General features: G+C 35.9%; 1 protein-coding gene across 5 annotated transcripts in view; it reads left to right on the forward strand.

Moving 5' to 3' along the window:
- Nucleotides 1-24151, forward strand: part of Bicd1 (BICD cargo adaptor 1) — a 122698-nt gene that overhangs the window by 75899 nt on the left and 22648 nt on the right. For 3 of the 5 annotated variants that reach the window (XM_029478583.1, XM_021165150.2, XM_021165151.2), the window contains exons 4-7: nt 4169-4594; nt 5261-6355; nt 9345-9496; nt 11316-11523. In XM_029478583.1, coding sequence (XP_029334443.1) covers nt 4169-4594; nt 5261-6355; nt 9345-9496; nt 11316-11523 — 1881 coding nt within the window. Of the gene's footprint in view, nt 1-4168; nt 4595-5260; nt 6356-9344; nt 9497-11315; nt 11634-12550; nt 12745-24151 lie in introns of those variants that run through there. The other 2 variants (XM_021165153.2, XM_021165152.2) reach the window with 2 other exon arrangements.

Here is a 24151-nt window from a genome sequence, read left to right on the forward strand (position 1 = left end):
CTCTCTCTCTCCTTAGTGCTTGTGGATAAAGATGTAAGCTCTTAGTTACCACTCCATCATCATGCCTGCCTACCTGGCACTGCCACACTCTCCACCATAATTGTTACAAACTCTTAACTCTTTGAAACTATAAGCTCCAATAAATTATTTCTTCTGTAAATTGCCTTGGTCATTATATCTTGTTCACAGCAACAGAAAAGTAACTAAGACAGAAGTCAGTACCAGGGAGTAAGCTATTTCTGTAAAGGGCATGGCCATGCTATTTATTAGAGAAATGTGGAAGATTTGGGGGATTTAGGCTAAGAAAGTGATTGAATATTTTAAATGAGACATAATGGGCCATCTTTAATAGGAGCTTCAGAGCTTCAAAGGCAGTAGTGTTGAGGTCAATGTGGACTATAGAGACCCAACTTAAGAAATTTCAGAGGAGAACAATATTAACAACTAGACTAAAAGCAATTGTGATAATTCAGGCAAAGAATGTGGCTGCTTTTTGGCTTTGTCCTAAGAATCTACCTGAAGCTAAATTGAAAAGTTTGGGAATATTTTTGTTGACAGAAGAAATTTCAAGACAACCTAATATTGACTCATCATGTGGTTATTAGTGATTACTCTTATGCAAGACCTCAATGAAAAACAGCAATCAGGGAAAAAATACAAAATGTACAGTTTGGGGAGAAAAAAGAACACCTAGAAATTTAGTATTGGAGCAAGGCTTGTTCTGAAAGCAATTAAGGAGAGAGATCTGATGCAAAATGGAGTAAAGGAAGTTGTATCCTTAGGGCAAGGCCCCACCAAACTAACACTGCAGCTTGTGAAAGGAAGGTGTTCATGTAAAGAGGCCTTTATGTCAAGTTGTGAAAGTGACACAGCCTGGGTTGTGTTGGAGACCCAAAGATGTTAAAAATGTTATAGTCTTGTGATATCTGCCAAGGAAACCTGTAGGCAGGGAATGAGAAAGCTTGAAAGATAAGTGTGTTACAGTCAGCAAAAGCTAGAAGTGTGAAGGTATCTACACCCTTTGGCATCAGACATGGACTTAGAGGGTTTGAAGTTTTCTCTGCTAGGTTTTGGTCTGACTTTGGTCCAGTATATCCTTACTATGCCTCCTTCTTTTTGGAATGGTATGTATAGTTTGTGCCATCATATTATGAAAGTATGCAATTTTTTATTTTTGCTTTGATTTTACTGAGGATTATAGTTAAGAGATTTCCTTGATTCTCAGAAGAGACTTTGGACTTTTAAACTGTATTGAGACTGTAAAAGATTGTGGGGACTTTTTAAGTTGGACTAAATGCATGAGCCTATGGGAGTGGAAGACAATGGTTTGAAAGAGAATGACTTTGAGGGGTTCACATGCTTGATTACTTGGACTCTAGTTGGTAAAACAGTTTGGGAAGGATTAGGAGGTATGACCTTATTGGAGGAGGTATGCCACTGTAGTAGGCTTTAAGGTTCCAAAGCCCAGACAATTCCCAGTTAGCTCTCTCTTTGCCTCACATTTGTGGATCAAGATGCAAGCTCTCAGCTACTGCTTCAGTGTCATTCTTACTTGCCTGCTACCATGCTCACCACTGTAGTGGTCATAAACCCTAATCCTCTGAAATTGTAACCCCTCAACAAACCCTTCCTTCTATAAGTGTTCTTGGTCATTGTGCCTTTCACAGCAACAAAAAAGTAACTAAGACAACACATTTTTTTCTACTTAACTTTTTTGAGTAATTCTGTTATGGAAATGTTGAAATTATAATGACATTTGTTTTTTCTTTAGAAGTATTTTTGCTGTATTTTTATATAATGTATCCTCTGCCTCACAGTGTGATAAGGACATTCTTTTTTTTTTAAGATTTATTTATTTATTATATGTAAGTATACTGTCACTGTCTTCAAACACTCCAGAAGAGGGAGTCAGATCTCGTTAAAGATGGTTGTGAGCCACCGTGTGGTTGCTGGGATTTGAACTCCGGACCTTTGGAAGAGCAGTCGCTCTTACCCACTGAGCCATCTCACCAGCCCCCGATAAAGACATTCTTACAAACATTATTTATTTATATGCCTTACAGAGTTTATTACAAGCTGTAGGGTGGTGAACATTCTGTTAAGAGTTAATACTCTTGGAGCTGGGAGTGGTGGCGCACGCCTTTAATCCCAGCACTCAAGAGGCAGAGGCAGGTGGATTTCTGAGTTCGAGGCCAGCCTGGTCTACAAAGTGAGTTCCAGGACAGACAGAGAAACCCTGTATCGGGAAAAAAAAAAGAATTAATACTCTCCTCATTCCCATATGTAATTAAGTCTTAGAAACACACTATGGATCTTCCATAGTGTGTTCCATGAACCAGTGGTCTAGTGACCTTCTATAACACTTAGTGCTGCTTCTTTCATAACTGTGCAAGCCTTACCCTAGTAGAGATTAATTACATTTTCACTTTCCTTACAGCAGAATGTTATATGTATGTGAAGAAAAGCAATATGGGAAACTTTAAGACATCCTTAAAAGGAAAGGATATATACTTTCCTTCAATCTTCTGGTGACATAATCAAAATGGCATGCCTACTACTACCTGCTGTATTGCATGAACTATAGTAGGAGGTTATGTAGCAAGAGACAAGCCTTGTTCACAGACAAACTCATTAAGCTGAGATTCCAAGCTTGCCTTGGCTATCTGTCCTTATTCTGTTACATAGGGTAAAATCCTTTTATCTCAACTAAGGAACTTTTAAATAGGTCTTGTTTATATCAGTCAAATCTACATCCCAACTAAACTGATGCCTCAAAGTTTTTCAAAATAAGCAATTATGTTAAGAAAAGAGAGGAGGGGGAGTAAAATGTATATAAAAGTGATAATGGTCTATGATATTGGTTTCGATTTAAACAATGAAAATACAAATACATATAAAACTAAATGCACAATTTATGTTAGTATCTAATAGTATGTTTGTTATTTATTCTAGTTTTTTCAGAGTAGCTATTTATTAATCAAATTCCTTATTGAAGAGCAGAATTTGGTTTTAAACTTTACAGAGGGAGCATTGGCATACTGAGGGATATTTAAGAGAATAAAAAAAGTACTTTTGGTTTGTTTGTTTGTTTTGTGACAGGGTCTCACTATATAACTCTTACTGACCTGTAAACTTACTATGTAGTCAAAGCTGGCCTCAATCTCACAGAGATCTGCTTGCCTCTGCCTCCAGAGTGCTGGGATTAAAGGTACATACCACTATGTGTGGCCCAGATAAAATGCTTTGTTTGTTTGTTTGTTTGTTTCTTTGTTTGTTTGCTTCTTTTTGTTTGTTTGTTTGTTTGTTTGTTTTTTCAAGACAAGGTTTCTCTATGTAGCCCTAGGTCGCCTGGAACTCACTTTGTAGATCAGGCTGACCTTAAACTCAGAGGTCCACCTGTCTCTGTCTTCTGAAAGCTGAGATTAAAGGCATGTGCCACCATACCCAGCCAGATAACATATTTTTAAAGGGTGGCATCTGGTTAGTACAATGGAAAAGTCTCCAGGAAGGCATACCAGCTCACAGTGACACTATCATCAATGGTTCTTATGACCAAAGGTTGTTTGAGCAGGCTCTTGTTTATTATAATTCAAAAGAATATTACATTACTAATACTATATATAGATATTTATTATTTGGGATTAATTATTTGGGGATTTTTTAATCTTAATCTCAAACATATTTTATTGAAATTTTGCTTTTATTATGATCTTTTGAACAAATGTTTGTATGCATACTAAAATCTCCTTTTCATTAATGAAGTAAAAGTAATGGTAAAAAATTTTTTCTTGGGTTGCGAATATTGAAAATTTTGATAAAATATTACCAAATATATTTTATCATTATTTGTTAGGAAAACAACTCTGTCTTCTTCATTGGCTCTTTAAAAATTTCCTAATACAGTAAAAACCGTTTCTTTTCTTTTAAGTGTTAAATTATATATTTTTATTTTTTAAAATATGGCTAATTGTATATATATTTATATAGAGATATATAGATAGGTGTGTATATGTACATTTGTAACTGTCTAACTATTGTGTATTGCCATAAGAATATGATATATACTTTTTATTATTTATTTTGTAGACTGTTATACTTTTCTTATGTTTAATAGGAGTTTTATAAGGCTCAAATTTTAGTTTTATCAATCTTCTTTAACTTGATTTAGGTTGAATACGAAGGCTTAAAGCATGAAATTAAGCGATTTGAAGAAGAAACAGTATTACTGAATAGCCAACTAGAAGATGCCATTCGACTGAAAGAGATTGCAGAGCATCAGTTGGAAGAAGCCCTTGAGACACTGAAGAATGAAAGAGAGCAAAAGAACAACCTGAGGAAGGAGCTGTCCCAGTACATCAACCTCAGTGATAGCCACATCAGCATCTCAGTAGATGGGCTCAAGTTTGCTGAGGATGGAAGTGAGCCAAATAACGATGACAAGATGAATGGACATATCCATGGGCCTCTTGGGAAACTGAATGGAGACTATCGTACTCCCACTACCAGGAAAGGAGAGTCCCTACACCCTGTGTCTGACTTATTCAGTGAGTTGAACATTTCAGAAATACAGAAATTGAAGCAGCAGCTTATTCAGGTAAGAGCTTCATTCATGTTGATGATATGTAACATGTTATGGAATTTTTGACACACAAAGGGGAGAACATGTTCTGTTGATTTTTTTTTCTGTAGTTACTATAATGAAGAAACTGATAGAATTTTAGAAAATATCATATTAAATTCAAACAAATTACAAAATAGACCCCAAACTGTTTTAAATATATCATCTCATTTATCAAGGTATTCTATCTCTATAATAAGCTTGAGAGAGATCTAGTATTTTTTGTTTTGATTAAAATTTATAAAAAGTCTTTTTTAGAAGAAAAAGCTAGTTGGAAAAAGCTTCAGTTTGTTTTAATAGTGCTTAAACTTTAGAGGGTATTCATTTAGTTTTCAAAGGAAAAAGAACACAGAAGTCCCCAAATTCACCATATATATATTTGCTGAGATCATAATCCCAACAATAGAAGATTGTTTTCCATTTTCTTCATGAAAAATTCAAGTGGCTTGGCTTCCATAAAATTCCATATTATGAATTAGGTATTTTTAGATTGACCTACCAGAGCTCAAACAAGGAAACATTTGAATTTAATTTTAAATAATGGGAGTGTTGGCTCTGCTGTATACATGTCTGTCCAACTGCATTGAGTTCATTATTGGCTTTTCCCTGAAGTTATTCAGACATTGTCTTCTGTCATTACAGGTAGAGAGGGAAAAAGCTATTCTTCTGGCCAACCTCCAGGAGTCACAAACCCAGCTAGAACACACCAAGGGGGCACTGACAGAGCAGCATGAGCGAGTGCACCGGCTCACAGAACATGTCAATGCTATGAGGGGCTTGCAAAACAGTAAAGAGATCAAGGCTGAGCTAGATTGTGAGAAGGGCCGGAACTCAGCGGAGGAAGCTCACGACTATGAGGTGGACATCAATGGCTTAGAGATCCTTGAGTGCAAATATAGAGTGGCCGTCACAGAAGTCATTGATTTGAAAGCAGAAATTAAGGCCTTAAAGGAAAAATATAATAAATCTGTAGAAAATTATACAGAAGAAAAGACCAAATATGAGAGTAAGATCCAAATGTATGACGAACAAGTGACAAACCTTGAGAAGACATCTAAGGAGAGTGGTGAGAAGATGGCGCACATGGAGAAGGAGTTGCAAAAGATGACTGGCATAGCCAACGAAAATCACAACACCCTCAATACAGCCCAGGATGAGTTGGTGACATTTAGTGAGGAACTAGCCCAGCTTTACCACCATGTGTGTCTATGTAATAATGAAACTCCCAATAGAGTCATGTTGGACTACTATAGACAAAGCAGAGTTACTCGAAGTGGCAGCCTCAAGGGGCCTGATGATCCCAGAGGGCTTTTATCACCAAGATTATCCAGGAGGGGTGTGTCATCCCCTGTAGAATCAAGGACATCATCTGAACCAGTTTCAAAGGAAAATACAGAGACTAGTAAAGAGCCAAGTCCAACTAAGACTCCCACAATCTCTCCTGTTATTACTGCCCCACCATCATCTCCAGTTTTGGATACAAGTGATATTCGCAAAGAGCCAATGAATATCTACAACCTCAATGCCATAATCCGGGACCAAATCAAGCATCTGCAAAAAGCAGTGGACAGGTCCTTACAGCTGTCTCGTCAAAGAGCAGCAGCCCGAGAGTTGGCCCCCATGATTGATAAGGACAAGGAAGCCTTAATGGAAGAGATTCTCAAATTGAAGTCCTTGCTGAGCACCAAGCGGGAGCAGATTGCAACACTGAGGGCAGTGTTGAAAGCCAATAAGCAGGTAATACGATTTTGTTTTAGTTTGAAAGCATACTAGTAAAAGCTTTCTTAATTTATTTCCTTAATTTTGTTGAAATTTTAGTTCAAAGGTAAGTGTTCAAATTCCTGGGCAATAGAGCAACAAAATACATTCCAATATCAATTAAAATGTAGTTTTATTTTAAAGTGTGTAAGGGACCAAGGAGATAGCTTGTGATAAAGGTGCATTGCTGCCAAGCCTAATGGCCTGAGTTTTATAGTTAGTTAGTTAGTTAGTTAGTTAGTTAGTTAGTTAGTTAGTTGTGTTATTAGTGTACTTGAGTCAAAACTGAAGCACTAGGAAGTTTTTCTTAAATACCAGTCATTTCCCTCTGGAATAGGATAATTCAATATAAATCTACCTGACAAATTCTTTGATGACTGATTTCTTTTCCCTTCTTGAGTTTTACTTGAGTGTGAGTATCCAGATATATATATATGTGTGTGTGTGTTTGTGTGTGTGTGTGTGTGTGAAAATAAAACTGTTTATCTGAAACCCATTTAAGTGGAGTGTTGAACAAATATTGGTATTGATGAAAAGCAGCAGCAACATATGAACACCTTTTTTTTGCAAACACAGGCAATGTCAACAAATAGAGTATGCGTGTGTATGCTCTTTAGAGAATGAAGATTCATTACCTTTTTAGAGTGTCTTCTTCTTTTACTCAAATCTGAGTGAAACTATACCAATATGTCATCTACTTTCTATTTGTCATCTGTTTCCATTAATCCATTGATAGAAATTGGATGTCTGTACACAAGCAGAAATATTTTCACAATATAAACACGCTTTATATAAATTTAAGGGGAAAATCACTTAAAATCATCACATTAGAGAGGTAGAAAATGTTAAGGTGAATGAAGAAATTATGAGAAATCTGATTTTACTTTGAAATTAGAAAAAAAGATTATTGATATACTGCTATAATTCAAAAACTATACAATGTAGAGTAGTAACTTTTATGCTAGATCTGACTCATATAACTTATTTTGGAGAATTCTCAGCCAAGACATTCAGATAACTTTCCTAACCTCTTTCTGAAGGAAAAATCTAATAGGAATAGAAATAGAAATCTAGTTTGTTTGTTTGTTTGTTTGTTTGTTTTAAATGTGAAGAGGCTTAATTGAAAAGGCAAGTCCTGCCAGGTGTGGTGGCGCACGCCTTTAATCCCAGCACTTGGGAGGCAGAGGCAGGCGGATTTCTGAGTTCGAGGCCAGCCTGGTCTACAAAGTGAGTNGCTATACAGAAAAACCCTGGCTCAAAAAAACAAAAAACAAACAAACAGAAAAGGCAAGTCCTAACTTATAAATAAGCATTCATATGGGGGTACAAAACAGGACATAAGAATGTTATTAGTAATCTATTGTGAATTTAATTCATGTCTTTCTGTACTTACAAGACAGAATATATAAAATATTTTAGATTGCTATAAACTGTGCTATAGGAATTAAGAAGAGAACAGAGCATTCCTAAAGGAGTGTGTATTTTCACTGTACACTACAATCGAGCCATAACTTGTAATGGCTTAGCAAATTTTATAAAAATATTTCTTGCTATATATTTGGTACCCATTTAAATAATGTTGAACAACTGCCATGGATTGATATAGTGCTTATGAGCCATTAATAATTTCAAGTATCAAAAGATGACATCAGTTAGATACAGGCCTTGTGGAGTGTTAATTATTAAGTCTAATGTGAAAATGATGTGGTTTAGGAAAAGTGGGAATCATCTTGTTTTACAACAAACATGATATATTCTCTATGAGCCTTGTTTTATAATTTAGGATTTTTTCCCCAGAAGCATGGTGTCTTCAGATGGAGTAATATAGTTGTTATAAAGTATCAGCTATGTACTTAATTGTGTCAGGTGTGAAGATTCCACAATATATACATGGTCCCTACCTTTCAGAAGAGGACTCACATCCCCTTGGGACGAGCAAATAATTAGTGTGATGTTACATATTTTTGTATTCAAGTTGTGGGAATATTGCCTTCAAACAACTAACATTGCCTATAGGAATTAACAAAAGTTTTCCAAAGCAATTTTAATTGGGTTTGTTCTTAAGGGGTAAGAAGTATTCTCCCATGGGAAGAAGAAATAATTTCACACAAAAGAACAGTAAATAGAGGGGGGCAGGTGTGTTAGAAAGAGGGTGTTCTATGCACCTATCTTGTGCTGTATAAACAGGCTGTTTTTAGACATTTGCCAATGGCACCTACTGATTCAGTTTATGCTTTTCTTTAATCTCCTACTGTGCTAGGCTAGCTTTTGATTTGAAACAATATTCATTCAAGGAACTTCAGAAATGCCTCAATCCCAAATTCAGACAACTATGTTAATCCATTAAACATTTCCACACTTTCTTTTTTTCTCTGTCACAAACACACAAAGAAATAATTTGACCACAATTCATTGTTTTGAGCAAGTTTTATTTAAAAATTTAGAAAATTCTTGATTTCTTGTTACTTCTTTGACTTGAACATATAGTTCATTATATACTCATGTCATAAGTGGCTTATATCTTTTACTCTATGTTTTGGACCCCCAGAATAATATGGGTGACATAAAGTATTTGATTTTTCACATACTTCACTTGGAATTGGTATTTTTTTCAAAGAGAATAGCTTCTTGATAACATCCAGTATGTTTAAAGTTTCATTTTGGCTCTCTAAATCTCTGAAAATCATACACTGTCAACAACCAGCATGAACTGTTTACTAAAGTACTGTCACCACACTGAATTCTGATACTGACTCATACCAGGCTTTAAAGACAATTATTGAATCATGACATGATTTGACATTAAAGGAAAATGTCTCTATGTCCAATGTATGCATATGCTTATGCAAAATCCAACCTAATCAGTTTGTTTCCTTTTATAAGAGCAAAGAATAGATTTGATATAAAGAAGTGTGTGGGCCAGTTGTTTCTAATGTGAGGTGGTAAGCACTGTGATTTTATGCTTCAGACAGCTGAAGTGGCTTTAGCTAACCTGAAGAACAAATATGAAAACGAAAAGGCAATGGTTACTGAAACAATGACAAAACTGAGGAATGAACTAAAGGCTTTGAAAGAAGATGCTGCAACCTTCTCATCCCTGAGAGCAATGTTTGCAACAAGGTAACTTTTTTCTCCCTAAAATTAAGTATTCCACATGGGAAGAGCATTGTCAATACTCATGAATAAATATATTTAATTTGCATGAAGAAAATGATGAGATATCACGTTGACAAATCTAAGATTAGAATTATGGTTTTGGAGCTCAAGGTCACATGAAACTGAATCTCATGGAGATGACAAAGAGAAACCTTAGACTGCAAGGCTGCAGGTATTGGTTTCTGGGTTTCCCACAAGACTCATTGGCATTTAGTAATATATATATATAGTATATATATATATACACACTATGGAGGCAGGACAAAGAATGGAAAGGGAGGCAAGATCCCATTTTTTATGAAAGAAATTAGGGTAATATTCAGAATTAAGAAAACACACATTTCTTCTTTGGGAAAGAAATTTAAAGGGATATTTAAATGCTCAGTTTAGATCATATTTTAAGTATTATTCCCTTGTAGTCCATTTTCACAGACATTAGTTTGTTTCAGGTAACAATTGCCTTACTTTATACTTTAAAAATATTTTCATGTTACCAAAAAGAATTAATCCAAGGTCCTAGACTTCATTTTATTTTTCAGTAAGCTCTGATTTTTCTCATAATCCACATAGCCCCCATAGTCTTGACATTAAAGGTTTGTGGAAATGGGTGCCCTGTGAACCTAATGTATTTTAATCATAGATCCTGTTTTGGTTTTTTTTTTTTGTTGTTTTGTTTTGTTTTTCTGTATAATACCTCAAGCATATGCTGATTTCAGTTTGTATAATATATTTTGGATAATTCTCTGAGCTCATCAGCTATCTGGTAGAACATGAAAAATAACTTACCAGTATCTTAAACTCAGCAGAAATTCAGTGTGAGTTTTCTTCTCATCCAACTTTTTCCAAATGTGTGGACTCAGGTTTTAATTTCAGTTGGGAAATAGCACAGAGCTTGTCTTTGTGCTTCAGTATAAAAATGAAGCTGAATGAAGATGTCCCCAATGGCCTGCTGTACCTGAATCAAACAAAAATCTTCATTTTTTTTTGACAATTCACTGTTTTATTATTTGATTGAAAACTCACTGAAATTTTGATTTTTTTTTAACTTGGAGGAAATCTGCCATATTGAAAACACATTTGCTGCCATTTAAAATAAAACCTGTAAATACATATAAAAGGGAAAATGTTCTTTTTATTAATATTATCACTTTTGATATAGTATATATACTATAGGTATAACATATAACAAACTTTTTGCAAAGGATACAATGTTATACAATAGAGACAATGATTGTAATATACCTAAAGTAGTGGTGGATATTATGTGACATTGTATTATCACCCCAAGCTGCTATAATAACTATCTTTGAGGTTTATGCTGCTTATTTAGAATGTCCCCTTACAGATTCCATTGTGAGGCTGAATCACCAATTACTAATCATGATCTACTGTTTCCAATTGTCTGTTATTATAGAGTATTTCCAATTTATTGCTAGGAAGATCAGTGTTCTACATTCCAGTCAAATTTATTATAATTCCTTTATCTATGGGAAATATTCTCAAGACCCCCAGTGGATTTCTGAAACTAGTACCAAACTCTATAGACCACTATGTTCCCCTTATATGTAGATGTCTCTGATGAGGCTTAAATGATATTATTGACTATAATAATATAATATATAATGTTGCTATATAACCATTCTAACAGTATTGCATAATAAAAGTTTTGAGACTACAGTGGACATCAATATCTGGGTTGAAGGTAAGAGAGGAATACCTTTCTAATTAAGTTCTAGTTTAGCTTTGCCAGGATTCCTTCCTCACCTCTTTGCTTGGGTTCCAGATGCGATGAATATGTCACACAGTTGGATGAGATGCAGAGACAGTTAGCAGCTGCAGAAGATGAGAAGAAGACTCTAAACACTTTATTGCGAATGGCTATCCAGCAAAAACTCGCCCTGACACAGAGGCTGGAGGACTTAGAGTTTGACCACGAGCAGTCCCGACGCAGCAAAGGCAAACTTGGAAAGAGCAAGATCGGCAGCCCTAAAGTAAGTGGGGAGGCGCCAGACACCGTGCCTACCATAGACACTTACCTCCTGCATAGTCAGGGCCCACAGATCCCTACCATTCGGGTCAGCAGTGGCACTCAGAGGAAAAGGTATGCATGCAGCTATTGTCATAGTGTGGTACAGTGCACAGGCTTTAGTTGACTGTAAAAAATTATGTGCTTTTACTGTGTAGGATGGAGAAAAGAAAAGAAAAAGGAAAAAATTAAAGCTGTTAAGAGCTTTGCTAATGCTGGTCTTTCTGCTACCCCATCCACACATACTGATTAACCATAACATAATTTTCAACATCTGTTAATGTTTTTGCTGCTGTTTGTGTACATAAATATGTCTCTTCCTAGCCTCCAACCTAAAAACGGATAGATAAAGTGGATATTAAAAGTGAATATCAGTGAACATGGACTGTAACCATATCTCTGGAAATTATGCTATTTGTCATTTTTTTATGTAATTGGGCAAAGATATGAGTTTGTTCTCTTAGGGAACACTTGTCCATAAGACTAAACTTGATGACTAATTGAAAGGTCGTGGTTATATTTCATAAAATAGAATAGAATATGTATAGTCCTTTTCTTAAAAGCAAGTTTTTGTGCCTTTTTTCATTAGTCAGGTTAGTATTGCTCAAAAACCACTTTTAAGGATTTTAGTGACTTGACCTTGTGACCTCTTGCCAAGTTCTGGTTGTTGAGTTACTTGCCCTGTGTTTAGTTACTATAGTTAAAGTTGTTCATTTGAGGAGCTTTCATTTAAGAATCAAATAATACATATATTTTCTATTTGTGGTTCAAAATGTCTATAATAAACTTCTATTCCAGTATTCAGAGTAGTTTTCAAAAATGGGTTGTATCCTGATATGAAAACTAAAGAATTACAAAAAAACTTGATTTTTCATATTTAAAAAATAATTAAATGCCAATATAACTAATGTTGTCATTGGTGAGGTGCTGAAAGGTAATTAAAGTCAAACTTTTTTGTTTCCTGTATGTATTTTTCTTGGATCTCCTGCAAGACAATTTTCACCTTCCCTTTGTGATCAGAGTCGTCCCAGGACTTCAGGGGCTTCCTACCTACAGAATTTATTAAGAGTTCCCCCTGATCCCACCTCCACAGAATCATTTCTTCTGAAGGGTTCCCCTTCCATGAGTGAACTCATCCAAGGGCATCGGCTCAGCAAGGAAAAAAGGTTAACCGTGGCTCCACCAGGTAAACACTTTTTCCTTGGGTGCATGTGATGCAAATGACAGTTAAGTCAACAGATCTCCTCTTCTCTAGCCCACAGTTGGACTGTGACATGGGACTTCCACCACTGAAGTGAAAGCTCCCTTATAGTTAGCTTCCTGTTTTCTCTTTCCATAGTCAGAACTCAGGCATGTCTTGGGATTCTTCAGTTTTCCAGTAGCTTAGGAAGGAGAAAGAGGGTTGGATAATGGGATAGGCAGAGAGAATGAACAGTAGATACAACACAGAACATGTGTGCACCTGTCTACAGTTCTGTTGTTCATGGCTGTTCCATCTTGGTAGTTTTGTTTTCTCTTAACATTAAAATTAATTTAGAAAAGAAGCCATACTTATAACACATTTTTAGGGATAATTTCTTTTTTTGTAGTAACCAGAATGTACAAATCCTTGACAATTCTACTCCTTGGGAACATTCATATTTTCATATCATACTCTCATGGTGACATTTGATTGATGTTTACCAGTGTGCCCCCGTTTACTTTAGCTTCACTGTTTTGTACTTTTCTACTTTCCCTCATGAAAAGGCCTAATGTGGGTAATGCAGACTATCCCTTATGAAGTCCCTGCACAGATCAAAGGTGGAAAACAAGTCCATAAAGCAAAATAAGCACAAGGACAGACATTAGTTTTCTGCTGCAGTGAACATAAAATTAAAATGAGTTAAAATAGTTGTTAGCATTTACAAGATCAGGAATGCCACATAAACATCTGTATTTCTGGCCTCTTTTGCAAGATTTTTGGATGTGTGGCAGCTCCTGGCTGGATCTGTATTTGAGCCTGTCAGCTGTGCTGTTAGACACAGCAGGTTCTACCCTTGGCTGTAGTCCCTATCACTTCCTATTGGTTATAACCATCTTTCTGTACTTGCTCCTCCACTTAGCCTCTGTGAGTGCCACCTTTGCCAAATTTTACTTGATTTTTTTTTAAACTTCAAACTTATTTTAATTCCTTTTTGAAACCCCAGCCTTTGAATCTCTTTTTTTCTTATTGATTTATGCTGTTGGCATACTAATCAGGATTAGATATGTGGTCAACAAGGCTGGAGAGATGGCTCAGTGGTTAAGAGCATTTGTTGGTCTTGCAGAGAACCTGATTTTGTTTCCCAGTACCCATATAGTAGGTAGGTGCAGATCCAGGGAACCAGACCCCTTCTTCTGACCTTCATGAACACTAAGCACACACATGGTTCACATACATATATGCTGACAAAAGATACATAAAAATAAAATAAATACACTTAATATAAAAAAATTTTAAATGTGGTCTTATTGTGCAGCATATGTTTAATGTTCTAAGAATTTTTTGAGGGAATGAGTAATGCTGATTAAAATTTTTTTAAAAATAGCTAGAATTTATACACTCATGCATAAATTACATGCATATACACATGTACACACCTATACATAATGTACATCTATACACATAGACGCACACACACATATACATACACACACACACACACACACACACACATATATATATATATATATATATATATATATATATATATATAAAACCTATACATAAACTTATCCATATACATCTCTATATACATAATTACTAACCTGGATATATTTACTCTCATATCTTACTTCCTACTGTTCTAGATTCTTTTAAAAAGCACCTAAGTAATCTGTGAACCACCAAAGTAGTAATGATTTACCAGGGAACCTAATATGGGTAAAACTCATAAAAACCTTTCTAGCTTTTTAAATGGATTTAGTAGTACTGCCTTCTTAGAAAACAACTAGTATGATTAATAAGTAGTTCTGTTGTATTTAAATATTAGACAACATATTAATAAGATTAAAGTTAATGAATATTAGCAATAACTATTTCCATCATTGTATGTCCGTTCGGTCCTTATACCCATGAATATGTATTTATATTATTATCATTACATTGTGGAAGCTATTAACATTATGTCATAAACTTTTTCATGTTGCTACTTAGTTTTACTTTTAAGATTATTATCTCCAAGCTTTATTTTTATTATTTTAAAATTATGTGTATATGTGCACATGAGTGTAGGTGCCCTTGGAGGTTAGAAGAGGGCATTGGATCCCCTGGAGCTGGAGTTACTGATGATTGTGAGCCTCCCAACATGGATGCTGGGAACTGAACTTAGGTACTCTGAAAGAGCAGTATGCACTCTTTAATTGCTGAGCAATCTCTCCATTCCTTTGTAGTTTATTTGTATTTCATATGCTATTATCCTATCAATCATTCTCTCCACTTCTATCCATTTTCTTGTATGTGTAGGACCCTGCTTGGCTTAACTTCATGCTTTCCACTTCTCATCTTTTTGGTCTTGGGCTCAGAAGTAAGATGATGGGCTAAAAGTTGAATGTGTTTATGGTTTTTGCTCCATTTTGGTGTTGCTTCAGAAAAAAATCATATTATACTCTCTACCCTACGAAACTATTCACACATTCTAAATATTTCTAATAATTTACATACTCTATAATTTCTTCAGTTTTAAGATACCATACATGGGTAAAAGTACCATTACATGGTCTAAAAATTCCTTAGTTTTGAGAAACTATAAAATATCATTCGATATGAGTATTATACACAGGATCAGAGGTATAAATACCATAAGATTCATAATCATAAATAGATCTAAAAGTTGTTTTCATGATAACTTAACATTTTTATCAACTCTGTGTTTCTAGCTATTTATTTGAAGTTAAAGTGAGTAAGAGACAGGGTTGCAGATGCAGACGGATCTCTGTGAGTTCGAGAGTTCCAGGACATCCAGAGCTGTGACACAAAGAAACCCTGTCTCAGAAAAAACAAACAACAAAAAGAAAACAAGAGAGAGCGTGTGTCTTAGTCGGGGTCTCTATTCTTGTACAAAACATCATGACCAAGAAACAAGTTGGGGAGGAAAGGGTTTATTCAGCTTACACTTCCTTACTGCTGTTCATCACCAAAGGAAGTCAGGACTGGAACTCAAGCAGGTCAGGAAGCAGGAGCTGATGCAGAGGTCATAGAAGGATATTACTTACTGACTTGCTCCCCTGGTTTGTAGACCAGGCTGTCCTCGAACTCAGAAATCCACCTGCCTCTGCCTCCCAAGTGCTGGGATTAAAGGCATACGCCACCATGCCTGGCTTCAGCTTCCTTTCTAATAGAATGCAGGACTACCAGCCAGGGATGACACCACCCACAGTGGGCCCTCCCCACTTGATCACTAACTGAGAAAATGCCTTGCAGCTCGATCTCGTGGAGGTGTTTCTCCAAGGGAGGCTCATTTCTCTGTGATAACTCTAGCTTGTGTCAAGATGACACACAAAACCAGCCAGGAGAGGGAGAGAGGGAGGGAGAGAGAGAGAGAGAGAGAGAGAGAGAGAGAGAGAGAGAGAGAGAGAAAGAGAGAGCTGTTATAGCCCAAGGAATAATTTCTATTACATATTATTAAATCAATCAATGTATTTATTTATTAATAATATTAATAATTTCTCATTTATGTGTATGAATGTTTCACCTGCATTTATGTCTATGTACTACAGGCATGCCTAGTATAAGCCTTGAAGCTAGGAGAGGAAGTCAGATCCCCTGTTACTGGGGTTACAGACAGTTGTGAGCTACCAAGTGAATGCAGGGGATCAAGCCCTGGTCCTATAGAAGAGCAGACATCTACTTAGCCCCAATAACAACCAGTTTAAGCCTTAATAAATTCTTATCAGATCAATATTTTCTAAAGAATTCTAGTTAGGAGGATTACTATAGAAATTGATTAATCACACACACCAAGCGTAGTTTCCAGAAATACCTACTTTATTGACTACATATATTAATTTTGTTAATGTGAAATATTGTTTGAGACATATTTAGTTTTATTCATGTTTTTAATATGTTATTGACTACTATAAAAATTCTGACAGCAATATATATTAATTATTTTTAAGAAGCAGTCCCTTATTTTAGAATTTTTGATAAATTTTGTAAAATAAATATTTAACAAATTTTATTTTAATAAACAGATACGGATATTTATTTTTCTGTTTTGGGGGAGAATTCTGGTCTTGCCTGTGGCTCTGGTTCATTCTTTACTGAGTTATCCCCTGAAATCTTTTTTTTAAAGATTTATTTATGTATTATTATATGTAAGTACACTGTAGCTGTCTTAAGACACGCCAGAAGAGGGAGTCAGATCTCATTACAGATGGTTGTGAGCCACCATGTGGTTGCTGGGATTTGAACTCAGGACCTTTGGAAGAGCAGTCAGTGCTCTTAACTGCTGAGCCATCTCACCAGCCCCCTTTTTGGTTTTTCGAGACGGGGTTTCTCTGTGTAGCCCTGGCTTTCATGGAACTCACTCTGTAGACCAGACTTGCCTCGAACTCAGAAATCTGCCTGTCTCTGCCTCCCAAATGCTGGGATTAAAGGTATGTGCCACCACTGCCCGGCTATCCCCTGAAATCTTATAACTTCTTGTAGTGGCAGTTGATTTATGTGTTAATTTCTTATATATTCTGGTGGGCTAATTTTGGTTAATAATTGGATTCTAAGATAGTAGATATAATTAATATATATGCCTCATTAGTAGGGCATCAATATGAAATAACTGGTAATACAACCTGCTGATTATAAACTCCTTTGTCACAACAGAATCCATTTCTATTAGATCTCATCAGGGTTGAGAATCATATCTCAGCTTAGCTGATAACACATCAGAGTGTATGCCAGGAGATTCATAGGGTCAAGAACAAGAAATTAAAGAGCTGGGGAGAAGGATTCAGCAGTTCATACTAGTTGCTGCTCTTGAATCTGAATTCCATTCCCAGCAACCATCTGGCAGCTCATAACAGTCTGTAACTCCTATTCCAGAACATTCTATTGTAGCCTCCTCAGGTACTGCATACTTATGGTGCACTTGTATATATGCAAGCAAAACACCTATGCACATAAAATGATAATAAATATAAAAACTGTAATATCCAAAATGAATTCAAGATCACCTAGTCCCTTCCCCCTTCGAAAAGGACTTTCCAAACTGTACTAGCAGGCCAAGTGCACAGCCAGATAAGAAAGCCAGCTGACTAAACAAATGTAAAAACATAGTTTTGGCGGTCAAAATGATTAAGTTTGCAACTAACCAAAACAATATTAGCTGTTCTCAGAGAAATAATCATAACAAGATCAGCAATTCCCTTACCCCACCCCATCCCACACTGAATTCTGAAAAAGACCACAAACCACCCTTGACCTTGTTGCTAGAATCCCCCTGACGTTGATAGCTGTGACGTTAATAGCTGTGACGTTAATAGTTGACCCATAAGTTCAAAATGTACTATTACTTTGCTGACCAAATCATAATAACCCACCATGGGGCAAGCAAAGTGAGGGACTAGGCCAAAGGATTACTTAGTCACTATACAAGCCAAACAATGCCTGAAAGGGTTACTTGCTACACCAATGAGAACCCTGTTGCTCAAATCTGCCCCTTACAAAGGTATAAAAAGTGTGTTCTTTTTTTTGTTCTGGGTCTCTCCTCTGGCCTGCGTGCTGAGAGGGGAGTCCCCAACATGTTGGATCAATAAGAATCCTCATGTGGTTGCAGCAATGGCGGTCTCTGTGGTCCTTGTGAGTAAGGGTCTTTTGACGAACTCAAACATCACAAGTAAAAGATATTATTTTTGTACTAAATATCTGATTTTGTAGTACTTTTGCAAAATGAACAACAAATTTCAAACTTAAAAATTAAATTTTCACTTTGGACTTGAATTGATAACCTAAGAAGTTTCTTTTTTATTTTTAATTTTTTTAAGATTTATTTATTTATTATATGTGAGCACACTGTAGCTGTCTTCAGACACTCCAGAAGAGGGCGTTAGATCTTGTTATAGATGGTTGTGAGCCACCATGTGGTTGCTGGGATTTGAACTCAGGATATTTGAAAGAGCAGTCGGTGCTCTTAACCACTGAGCCATCTCACCAACCCCAGAAGTTTCTTTTTTATATTGTGTTTTCCACATAAGAATTTTTCCCTTAGTTCCCTTTTCTATCTATCTTTTAAATTTTTTTACAGTCCAGTCATTATGCTCCTCCCATTCTACTCTCTGACAGTTTCTCAGTCTCCAAGAGGATATCTCACCCCATACCCCCCCACATCCCTCCAGGCCTCCCCATTCTCTGGGGCCTCAAGTCCCTGAAGGATTAGGTGCAGTCTTTTCTCACTGAGGCCTGACCATGCAGTCATCTGTTATGTATGTGTCATGGGTCTTGGACCAGCTAGTGTATGCCGCCTGATTGGTGGCTCAGTGTCTGAAAGATCTTGGGGTGAAGGTTTGTTGAGACTGCAGGTCTTCCTATGGGGTTGCCCTCCTCAAATTCTTCCAGCCTTTCCCTAATTCATCTACAGGGGCCATGTCTTCAGTTCATTGCTTGGACCTAATATCTGCTTCTGTCTCAGTTAACTGCTTGTTGGGTCTCTCAGAGGGCAGACATTCCTTTTTACATTGTTTTGACTATCTTCATTGCTTTTCCCTCCCTCTCCATCTTGTCTTTCTCTTGCTTCTTTATGATGTTTCTGAGCTAATGTGAGAGAATGCTATTGTTCTGAAATCTTATTTTTGTTCTTTAATACTTTGAATTTTGCTGATTTGAAAAATCAGCTCACCAAAATGTTACCCTTAGACATGCAGCCACTGTATTAGATCTGTACTCAACACATGCACAGTTTTCACTGAAAAATTGCCTTTTACATTTCACTATGTCCAAATAATTAGTCCATTTTTCTGTTGTGTTGCAGACCTTATATGATTAAATTTGTTTCAAAACCATATTTCTTTTATTAACAAATTGCTCACTCATTCTTCAGAATTTAACAAAATTATCTGGTATGTGTCGGGCACTTTTTTTGAATAGCCATTACCATGTTCTTCATGAAAATGAAAATATATTAAGAAAGATAGACAGTTAAACAAATGATGTTAACAGACATTCTTGTTACAAAAAGGAAAACTAGGACTATTAGGGATATTTTCCCACGAGAGACACATGAATTGACTATAAAAGGTGCCTAGACTTTATTAGGGAGAGAAAAGGGTTATAGTAGCAAGAAGCGAAGGATGAAGATGTGGGTAGTGAGAATGTAAAGATGTGGGAGTGTGCAGTGAACAGATGAGGTGCAGATACAGATAAAAGAAGTTGTGGGTGCTGATGTGGGCAGTGAGAACGTAGGCAGTGTGTAGGCATGAGTGCAGATCAGTGAGGAAGGAAAGGGGCTCAATTTGTACAAAGTATTTAGTTAGAACTTGGTCAGGAGTTGAATGATGGAAAGGAAAGGAAGAGACTAGAGAACAGAGGTCTTTATGGAGGTAAACAGACTATCCACCCTGAACTTAGCTAGTAAGCTTATTTTTATTGTTTAGGTTTTCTTTTTAAAAACATATATTTTTATTCTATACATGTGGGTGTTCTGCCTGCCCATATATCTGTATACCATGTGAATGACGTTCCCACAGAGACCAGAAGTTTTTTACTTCCCCAGGACTAGATATACAGAGAGTTTTGAGCCATTTTTTGGTTATTGGTAATCAAACCTACGTCCTCTGGAGGAGCACCCAGTGCTCTTAACCATGTAGCCATCTCTCCAGCTCCACAGCTAACAGTTTAAGTACTAGGATCATATGTTCATTATGCAAAGCAATCAGGATGCCATCTGGGTGATGAACAGGTTAAATATGTGTAACACCTGACAAGATACTAGGGATTATGAAAGTGAAATTTAGTGAGTCCTTTGTGCGCACAGCTTGTTTTTATTATCTCTGCCTCTTTATCTTTCTTAGTTTGTATGTGGAAAGACTTTAGTAAATGTTATTTAAATCTATTTCCTCAACTAACAGTCTCAGTAATTTGTTCCTCTTCACACATTTTATTTTTCTATAGAACCTTTTCTATTTATGTGTGTTCCACTTCATCATATCACTGTCCTGCATTTTTTTTGACTTAATAGAAACAATGTTCTGTTTAAATTTGTGGTCTTTCCAAAACTTCTCTCTGAAGGAGTGAATTCCGGACCTAGTGCATGTTAAATGCGTATTCTCTTGTTAAACTACACTCTCAGCTCAAACGTATAATTTTTTAGTCTGTGTTTTTCTTTAGCTTGCACAGAATTCTTCTTATAGGAGATGGGTTAGGCATTGCGTGTCTATGGTTTGGCATCTGCCAAAACAAAAGTGAATTCAAATACTACTTCACTCATGGTATAGTACAGTTGTGGAACACTTGTCTAACATTCTCAAGGCTTCATTGATCACTACAAAATTACCAGCCATATTTCCTTCCATCTTGTCCCAACATAGTACACATAAAATCAATTCAGATTTCAAATTGTAGTGAATCATGAATGTTGTATACCATATTTTCTTCCACTTTAAGGGCTAATGATGAGATTTTTTAAAAAGATGTATTTATTTTATGTATGTGAGTACACTGTCACTGTCTTCAGACACACCAGAAGAGAGCATCAGATCCCATTATAGACGATTGTGAGCCATCATGTGATTGCTGGGAATTGAATTCAGAACCTCTGGAAGAGCAGTCAGTACTCTTAACTGCTGAGCTATCTCTCCACCCCCATGATGAGAGTATAATACTTTTAAATATCTTCTTTCTTTAAGTTTTTCTTTGGAAAATTTACTTCTACAGGATACCCTTTAGCATAGAATGATCTTGAATTGAGATATGCAGTATTAAGTAAGATTGCTGACAGATTCTGTTTCTCATTCTAATAACAGACAACTAATTGAATACTGAAAAATACCATAATTTTTTTCTAGACACTTTTTTTCCTTTTGTTTTGTTGTGTTTTTGTTTTTGTTTTGAGACAGGGTTTCTCTGTATAGCCCTGGCTGTCCTGGAACTCACTCTGTAGACCAGGCCGGCCTCGAACTCAGAAATCCGCCTGCCCCTTCCTCTGCCTCCCAAGTGCTGGGATTAAAGGCGTGTGCCACCACACCTGGCCCTTTATGGTCTTATAAAAGCATATGGTCAGTTTTACCATCATATACATAAGTGTAAACATTATGTATATTATTATTATTAAGTCTTTCTAATATCATCTCCACTGGGGAGAAACAGCAACTTTGTCCTTTGTGCTCACAGCAGACAGAGTTTGGTGCTTGATTTCTCTTGTAAGCTCCTTATAGATCCAAACCTCTTTGGTCTTTGAATCTCAGGATCACACAAATAGCTGGCACACAGTACCAGTCACACAGCAGGTACTCACTGTATTGAATAATATGGGTATAAATTGTGTACAGTATCTCAACTTTATTAGCTACACATCTAGTTCTTCTGGTATATAATATAATGTGTTGCAGATGTGACTTAAGATAGATAATGCATTAAAAGCTATTTGGCAATTTTTGAATTTTATTTCTCTTTATAGAAAGTAGACCTCTGCCATAACTGTATCCACTCAACTTTTGTATCATTCTAAAAGCATTCTATACATATGCAAGCAATTACATATAAATATCTACATATATGAATACGTACTTACATATTTATTATTAGTAGCACTGATATAATCATAAACATAGATATGAATGCTGTTTTTCATATTATAGCTCCCTCTTTCCTAGCAACTCATCTTTTTTGTTTATTTTTAGCCATGGGAAACCATCCAACTGAAGAAAAATCTTGATGAAAGTTTGAAATACTTCTCTGTAAAATTGGAGTATTTCTTCACAGATAACAAGAATTATAGCTGTCAGACTGTGTAATGTTTAGACTAGGGCTACTAAAATTAGCAGCACATATACTTTAAAACTCTGTAGTAGGTACATTAGAAAAAATAAAAAGTTACTCATCTTTAACAGTATATTTTATTTACTATAGTCATAATAGTATCTCAGTAGGAGGTTCCAGTATTTCTGTTTCTTGATTTTGAGCTGTAGTATCTCCTACACAGCAAGCACATTTTGATTTGAACCAGTCATGTGCCAACTCACCAGTAGCATCGCATACCATTCAAGACCTTACTTCTAGTAGTTTTGATTAATAGAATTTCTGAATGTAAAACTTTTGTTTTTCACCATGTTTTCCTGGCTGGCCTATAACTGACTACGTACACTAGGCTGAACCCATAGAAATCCACCTGCCTGTGCTTCCAGAGTGCTAGGAATCTAAGCCCAGCTAATTGTAACTTTTGATAACTAATTTCTAATTTTTAAAGTAAGAATTAAAATGGTATATAATTTTAAAAAATTGAACCATTAATTATTTGCTGCTGTATATTGATTCTTGTTTTTCCTCTGACTTACAGTATTGCTCTTCTAAACACATTAAATGTTTGCAATGAAAGAAAAGACAAGAACAATACTTTTGGGTATTATATAGCCTAGGCTAGCCTCAAAATTACTATAAAGCCAAGAGGGATTATCTTGAACTTCTGATCCTCCTGCCTCCACCTCCTTAATTATGAAATTACAGATGTAAGCCACCATGTCTGGTTTATGCTGTGCTGGGGATCAAACCCAAGACTTTGAGCATATTAGACAAGCTTTATACCAATTAAGCTGTGTTATGTTTCTAAAAACGTGTAAAATATTTCAGTACTTGATAGCATAGTTCCCAAGAAGAGGGATTATTCTCATTGAAAAAGGGGAAACGCTCATTTCCTAGGATATGTCTATAATTGCAGCATTTAGGAAACAGGCAGGAATTCAAGTTCAAGACCAGCCTGGCGTACATAATGAGTAGAATTCAACCTAGGTTATATAGCAAGTCTCAAAAGTTTCAAAAAACTAACATCATGAACTGAATATACAAAAAGATCAGTGTTTCTGGATTCACTATGAATTCTTACAGTGTGTTAGATTTTATTTTTTCTCAGGACATTTATTACTTTAAAATATAACTACATTTGAAATTGTATGCAAAGGCTTACAATCTAATTCATTAATACTTTGTAGTATTTATCAATACAGCAGGCATCCAAAGTCCTCTGAATCATCATAGTGGGGAATGGACTTTTCTACATTCCAATTCTTGATTTAAAGTCCTTTCTGAGTTTATAGTGAGTTGTGTATGGGCTACAGGCAAAGTCTGAGGTCTTCTATAACCATGGTGCAAATTGTGTATAGCTGTGATGTTCCTGGAAGGCTTATTATAGCTATTTTTTATTCTTTGATTTTTAACAATATAGTGAAAATACAGTTACATAGCATTTTTAGATAGACAATTTAAGGTGACCTGTGATTTCAAATTGTATTTCTTTTTTCTTTTTTTCTTTTTTCTTTTTTTTTTTTTTTTTTGGATTTTTTCGAGATAGGGTTTCTCTGTGTAGCCCTGGCTGTCCTGGAACTCACTCTGTAGACCAGGCTGGCCTCGAACTCAGAAATCCGCTTGTCTC

This window comes from Mus caroli, chromosome 6, assembly GCF_900094665.2.
Source record: "Mus caroli chromosome 6, CAROLI_EIJ_v1.1, whole genome shotgun sequence".
Classification (NCBI taxonomy): domain Eukaryota; kingdom Metazoa; phylum Chordata; class Mammalia; order Rodentia; family Muridae; genus Mus; species Mus caroli.